The 7521-nt window shown below is 40.0% G+C and overlaps 1 protein-coding gene across 5 annotated transcripts; it reads right to left on the bottom strand.

Moving 5' to 3' along the window:
• LOC109710523 (probable serine/threonine-protein kinase abkC) lies at positions 920-7348 on the bottom strand. 5 transcript variants are annotated; one of them, XM_020233180.1, is made up of 8 exons: positions 6999-7348; positions 6844-6912; positions 4689-4992; positions 4508-4571; positions 3660-4390; positions 3158-3415; positions 2365-2520; positions 920-1366 (listed from the first exon to the last, which is right to left on the bottom strand). In XM_020233180.1, exons 2-8 carry the CDS (start codon positions 6849-6851, stop codon positions 1247-1249), a joined length of 1641 nt encoding a protein of 546 aa, XP_020088769.1. In that variant the 5' UTR covers positions 6852-6912; positions 6999-7348; the 3' UTR covers positions 920-1246. The 5 variants fall into 5 exon arrangements, with proteins under 5 accessions (XP_020088769.1, XP_020088767.1, XP_020088768.1 ...); XM_020233178.1 differs by having other exon boundaries at positions 4508-4992; XM_020233179.1 differs by having other exon boundaries at positions 3660-4571.

Genomic DNA, 7521 nt, shown 5'->3' with positions numbered 1-7521 from the left:
TCGAATCCTCCTGCGCCGTCCCCATCACCGTCGCGTTCCCGAACCGCACCCTCCTCGCTCCCCCCGGCGACCCGCACCCCTCGACGGCCCCCACGGCCGCTCCTCCGCCGCCGGCCGGCGGGGGTCGCTCCGGCCGGCGGCGGAGGAGCGGCCGTGGGGGCCGTCGAGGGGTGCGGGTCGCCGGGGGGAGCGAGGAGGGTGCGGTTCGGAAACGCGACGGTGATGGGGACGGCGTAGGAGGATTCGAGGGAGAACGGCGAGCGCGGCGAGAAAAAAAAATAGAACGATAGAAACAGAAAGGAGAGAGAAAGAGGAAAGAAAAAAAGTAATAAGAGTATTTTGGTCAGGCGGACAAAAAAGCGGACCGAATCTGCAAAAACGAAAAAGATGACCCGATTTTGCAAAAGCCCAAAATAAGTGAATTTTTTATGCAAATTGGCCAAAAGAAATTTCCAAAAAAATCTTTTACAAGCAACCAAACAACGGAATTTTACTTTCCAACCAAAAAAAAAAATTCAAATTTTACTTTTCAACCAAAAAAAAAAAAAAAAAATTCAAAGTACTTCTACGGAAATCCAAACACACCCTAAGGTGATATTCAGGTCACAAAATCGTATAATTCTTTTGTTTCCAAAATAGAATGCGTTGGTCAAATTCATATTTTATTTCGAGCACATCCCCAATTTAGCCAGAATATTAGTCCTCCAAGAGTTTCTAATTTGATTCGTCAAAAAGATTTATCAAAGACATAAAACTACAGTAAACAGCTCATAACACTTTGTACGTACTAGTTTAGACTTTAAAAGTGCTTACTATCACAGTAAAGAATGACATGCTACTCCCTGCACCACCATCCGATGTACAAACCAAAATTCTCAGGTTATGTTGACGCTCGCGTTATATATTTGTTACAATCCTGGAAAACAAGCTGCAAAATAAGCACTTCAGTTGATCAAAATTGATATAGATGTTCAATATACAGACGTAAATCAATTCAAGTATGATACCAGGAAAAAAGAAAAGGATTATATTTTATTCGTGGCCATTTTCTCTGCCATTTACCTGATAAATCAACTACGAAAATGCGTAAAGTAATGAAAGAACTTCAAGAAAAAAAGAAGAAAAGGCGGGAGGAGAGACTAGAGAGTGGCCATTTCCACCACAACTCTTATATGAATAGTAACTAACACATGGAATCGCCGATCAAAATTTTGGGGGAAGAAACACGACATTTAAACCGTTTTCTCTAAGGGGCCATGAGACCTTCTATTGTGTACTGGAGAGACTTTGCCCAATCCGATTTGAATAGTAGAGTTTGTAGCGTCCGCATCACATTATAATCAGGATCCAGCTTGCGCTGCCACCCCTGTAGAAAGAAAAATGTAAGGTTGCATCGACCACAGTTCGAGATATTACAAGGCAAGAATATGCTTTTGCTTTTTCAGTTAGAGTGCTACTTGAACATAATAGGCAAAATCTGTCGATCCAAATATTGCAACTTCAATGGAAAAATTTGAGGTCATTAACAGAAACAGCTAGGTCGCCATCAGTAGTCTCTTTTAAAGAAGGTAAATGTTGCGTTAGGAACTGAAACTTCATAAAATAGATACTAATATTTAGTTAATCATCTAAAATTCAACCGCAAGAGTTGTCAAAAAGGATTTTCATTTAGGTAAGGGTTTATTTCGAGCTAGAGAAATACTAGAAATGCATATAGAAGACCAAACAGGATGAAAACAAAGGGAGAAAAATACAGATGCAAGTAGAAAGTGTAATTTACACAATTGGCTGTTGAACTTTTTAAATGAAATTTCATTTAGAGCACCGAAGCTTAATCTGTTTTCAATTAAAACATTGAACTTCAATTTCTTATTCAAGCAAGTTATTTCGTCAAACTATTACTGAAACATCGAACTTCCTCTCTTAGAGGCAACATGACTGCTTATTTATCATTTGGCAACAAACAATAGCTATTTTAGTTACCACACCTCTCTAAGAGACAACATGACTGCTTATTTAGCATTTGAGACAATCTGCTGATTCAATTATAAATTACCTCTATGAGGTGATATAATATTGAAAAATAATAGCCATGAGATGACATAGCAATTAAATCAACTAGCATGAAATTGTATTGCCATCTCTTAGCTGCTAAACCAGCTGCCACATCAATACTTCATTAGAAAAATATATATGAGTATGTGCAATGACCCGCTCGAAACAAAAATTGAACTTCAATGTCATGAGTGAAACAGTGAAGTTTGGTGACCTAAATGAAGTTTCCCTGTAAATTCGGTGATGAATGGTGTTATTTACCACGAGGAGAAAATAATGAGCACAATGGAGTTGAGCAAGAGAGATTACCTCAAGAACTAAAGTGGTAACCATGACAGTGCAGACATTGCCATCAATATTGACCTTATGACGGCGAACTTGCTCGAGCAATTTGTGCATGCATTCTGCAGGGTGGACAGCGTCACCCTCTGCAGTGCCCCAAAAAGTGAACGACTTCTCCACTTCCTATTGATGCATGACTTTGGATCAACTCAACGAAAAGTTTTAACTTACAGATATACACTGACATGTAACATATAATGAACATAACAACTCATAAAATTAAAACAAAGAAACAGAAGGGAACTTCTATAGAACAAATGATGAAAAGTCTGGTGTGGAAGGGCTAAAGATCACCATTTGTGAGTGTGCTATAACAAAGTTGATACATAATAAACGCTATGCTTTGGGTGTCAAAGAGCTTCTTTCATTAACAATTTGATCCTCTTCTTGGGATTGATCAACTGCAACTACAGACTTATCTAGCCATGTGAAAGTGATTAATAAAGTGCGATGAGATGCAATAAAGAACAAGGAACTATGTTTGTCTACCATTTTACTTCAAGCACTAAGAAATGGGAAAAAAGAAAAACACCATATAGCTGGGTATATTAGTGGATCATATATTTCCAAAGGGAAAATAGAAAAAGGACTAATGAAAAGCCGGAAACCCTAACACATAGAGGATCCAAGATAAGGTAGGATTAGTGAAAAAGCCAAAAAGCAGAACCAGCCATTATCAAACTACTAATAGTTACCGCCTCAAGCACTACCACTAGTAGCAAATGGCATTTTTTCCCCACACTTGAAATGAAATAATTACCTCGACAAAAGCTTTTGGATTTGGGCAGTTCTGTTGCTTTGACAACCTTAGAGTGCATTCTGCAGCAGTGCGACCATCTCGAAGAGCAACAGCTTTGAAAAACTCCAGCAAATTTGTACGATCGCTACTAGATAGCTCAGCAGTCATGCCTACATCGATGAATACGACATGAGGTCTTGACTTATTCGGATGCTTTGGTTGTGCTACACGGACAAGGATATTGCCAGGGTGCATATCTGCATGAACAAAATTGTCAACCTGAAACGGGGGAAAAAAACACCAAAGTTAAGAGAGTTCTAACAGCACTAAATTTTACACACACACGCTAGAAAGCTAGAGAGCTCATTGACAATTCACACACATGCGTACACACAAACATATGAAAACTCATTCAAGTATATCCCATACAACAATGAGGACCAATTATAAATGATGAAAAACATAAATTTGACATAATTTCAGTAAGCTGAAAAGAAACAAGGAAACCAAAAAATTAATATACCAGAAGCATTTTCAACAGCGCATGAGTCCCAATATGAGCAAGAGCACTTTTGAGTCGATCATGTCCCTCCAGCGCATCAACATAATATGAAACACTTTCCCCTTGCTCATACGTCTCAACTAGGACAGCAGGATGCACAAGAGGGTAAAGGGGCTTGGGGAAAGACACATCCCTCCACCTCCGGAAGTTGTAAATAAACCGGCTCAAATGGGCAGCTTCCCTCGCGAGATCAACTTGAGACATCATGAAGACGGCAAATTGTTGGACACTTTCATCTAGCCGCAACCATTTCAATGTAGGTATGAAGTTGGAAATTTTTGCCACTGTATTAATGATAGCAAAATCCCTCCTAATTGACTCGCCTACTCCCGGGTGCCTAACTTTGACAGCAACATCAACACGCTTTGTCTGTTGGCCAGGATACCGAAATCTCAAGGAAGCACGATGCACTTGAGCAACACTCCCAGATGCTACAGGTTCCTCCTCGAAATTCTCAAAAATATCAGAAATCTTGCGGCTGAATGCCTTCTCAATCGTTTTCTTTGTGTAGGCAAAGCTATGAGCCGGTGCTTTAGTGTGGAGCTTCGACAGCTCCGAGCAGAGATCACCAGGAAAGAGGTCTGGACGAGTGGCCGCCCACTGTCCCCATTTTATAAATGCAGGGCCTGCTTTTTCCAGTGTGCGGTGGACAAGAATAAGCCATGTTCTCCTATATCGAGAACCAAGAGCATCTGCAAATGGAGCCATTACTATGATAGGCGAGAATAACATTGCCAAATAGATTGATCTCAGTAATAATATAATAAACTCCACTACGTAGAAAATCAATGAAGTGAAGTAAATACGACCATCCTGCGCTCGCATATATATGCTACTACTAGTTGGGAAGTAGTCCCCATCTGCCGATGTCTTCTGAGTTAGCACCAGCTCTCCACCAATAAAGGCAAAAATATAAGGAACCAAATGAGATCTAGTGGCAGCCAAGCTCATAGCACAAGCAATTTTACTTATAGACCGAGAGGTTCTTACTCTGCAGGAATGTACAACAGATAGCTGTTTCCAAGCAACTTGGGCATAATTTCCCATTGACCCACCAGATGATGAATAGACGGAGAACTTTCTCATGCCATGGCTCCAGTATAAGTTTTTCATAGATTTATCGAACATACATGTGTTTCTTACATTAGATATCTTATGGTGTGAAAAGGCTCTGTGAGAATACATCGAACAAGTTTCAAAAGCTGATCCATCGTTGTGTGCCCTGGAAATGTTGGCTCTTGACTTTGTCAGAAAAGAGTAACCAACATTCCTTATCTTCCCAAAAGAAAAAAACCTGCAAGTAATTCAGTTTGCATCAGAGACTAGCCAATATGTTTTGCGTTTCTTGTTCACAACTTGCCAACCAAAAAGCAAAAAAAATTCAGAGAAATTTTGGGTTTGGTTAACTAGACGGCCAGAACCCAAATAAGGTAGGGTTAGAGGTAACAACAAATCCAAACCCATCATCGCTTGAACCTAAGACACTAACCCAACTCAATATAATGCTATAATAGTAAGTTCGTAAAATACTTCTCTCCTCATCATCATTTGATTCTTTCAGAATGAGGTCACTTTTATAGAAAACATACTTAGTAGGCCAACAGGCCTTTTAGTTTAGAAGTAGACCTATATAAAAGCATGTCTCCGTATTGGTTCTTCCATCAACCACCAATTCTATTATTTATCTTTTTATCTTGGACTCATTCTGTGGAATCACAGCTTCAGATAGAAGCACCATTAAATATTCTTGACCAACCAAAATCCCACATAATAGCCCATTTCAAGCCCATAGGACAATTACTATTAGAAATAACCTCTAGCAACCAAACACTATGACCGCTATAGCGTCATGTCAACCTAAACTTATTTGACTAAAAGACGTAACTAACTTCTACCCTAAACTAACCTAGAAAGGATACAAGTGACAACAATAGGGTGTTGCATAAGACTTCGCAAAAGCAACTTCTGACAAAATAAAACTTCACGACACTTTCTTACTGAAAATTAGCTTTGAAAACATTAAACTTACTAAGGTTCAGGCCCAAAGCCCATGTTATGCGAAAAAAGAGACCTTAAATGGACAAGATTCCCATTCAACCTAATAACCCCTAATTGCAGTAAGTAAGACTATACAACAGCAATGAGACGTAGCAAACATAATGTAGGCATCCATTATCAATCATGCAGTTTCAGAACACTAAATTGCACAAGCTAGTAAGAAGGGAAATAAATTGATAGCATAAAGAAGCTCATTTCGTATATCTAGGTTGTCAAATAACCATAAACCACTTGCCAGCTGAATATGATGATATTAAGACAAATGGATCTCATCTGAGTAATCTATACCTACAAATATATGTTCCCCTTTGTATATAGAAGAGGGCAAACACACTAGTAGGTAATAAGACAAATCTTTGATATGTAACTACTAAAAAAGAAAGAAGAAGAAGCAAAATTCAGTGTCTAAAAAGTGACATGTCTTCCACTAAAATCCTTTGTACCAAGCCTGGAACTCATATAAAATGTGAAATTTCAAAAGCATCTACAAGCAGAAATGAGGCAACAATTTAACTAGTTACGAATTCTATCATCAGTCAAGAATCATGGTCCACAATAGCAAGAAAGAATAAGTTTTCCTAGGTCAAGAGAATACTGATTCCACACTCTTCTCCAATTCCAAGTTCCTCAATTTGGGTTACAGTCAGGTTTCATTTCGTGGGTGCATTTTCCTATACAAGATATTGGTTTATGCATGAGAGTTCCTCACGAAGTCATGTAGTACTCGGAAGCACTTAAATCACTAGCTTCCATTTCAAAAAAGTATGAAGTGTGTCTTATATGGTGTCCGTAAGCCAAAAGTCAATTCATCATAGTTTCATGCACTAATGAAATCTTCTGTCGATGTAAGTCCGATTTTAACTCAAAGCTGGGAAGAAAGTTCCTACGGCTTTTATAAATAACTCGAAACTCAATCAAGGGCTAGCAAAATCGACTGAGGAGATGAATGCAGAAGTAATGATACAAGTAACAACAACAAGAGTAACCACAAACGAGCCGAAGATAACAAATAGCATCCTTCTCCATGTTCATCTTAAGGATTAAGCACGTCACAAATCCAAACCACAGCATTGAGATTTCAACTCACCTTGCCATCACATGCCCCAAAGAGACTCCCCTTCTCCACAAAATTACGGCTCTGACTAGTCAAAAACAGCTGAAACCCAAAAGCAGGCCTTTGATTACGAGCCACTTCTTGCACAACCAAAAATTGAATCGAAGAATTTGGGGAAAAGATCTTACCGTTATGGAGAGGAGCACCACCATGGCGGGGAAGGGCGGAGATCGACCCGAGACGCAAACCCTAGAAGATCCATCACGAGGCGGCCGACGCAGACATGAAAAGTGATCGATTTCTTCCGACCGCCCCTCCTGAATACGCGGAGTGGGGAGAGGGAAAGGGAGAAGAGGGAGGGCGGAGGAGAAGTGTATTAGGGTTAGGGTTTGGATGAGAGAGAGAGGGAGGGGAAGGGGAGGGGGGAGTCTGGGAGATGACGAAGGTGATGATGATCTGAGAGAACGGAGAAGCGCGGCGTGACGCGCGGGAGGAAGAGCCGAAGAGGGAAGCGCGGAGAGAGAGAGAGAGAGAGAGAGAGAGAGAGAGAGAGGTTTGGGGTTTGTGGCACGTGCGAGTGCCACGAGGGGAATCGTTCGTAAGCACGAAAAATAAAATTATTTTTCCTTTTTTTATTTTCTTTTTTGGCTGCAAGTGCTGTTGTTGTTTTTTTTTTTTTTTTTTTAAGAAATAAGATAGCACACTGCCCGC

The sequence above is a fragment of the Ananas comosus genome, linkage group 5, assembly GCF_001540865.1.
Source record: "Ananas comosus cultivar F153 linkage group 5, ASM154086v1, whole genome shotgun sequence".
Taxonomy (NCBI): Eukaryota; Viridiplantae; Streptophyta; class Magnoliopsida; order Poales; family Bromeliaceae; genus Ananas; species Ananas comosus.
Note: the sequence above shows the minus strand (reverse complement) of the source record. Positions and strands in the feature narration are given on the sequence as shown.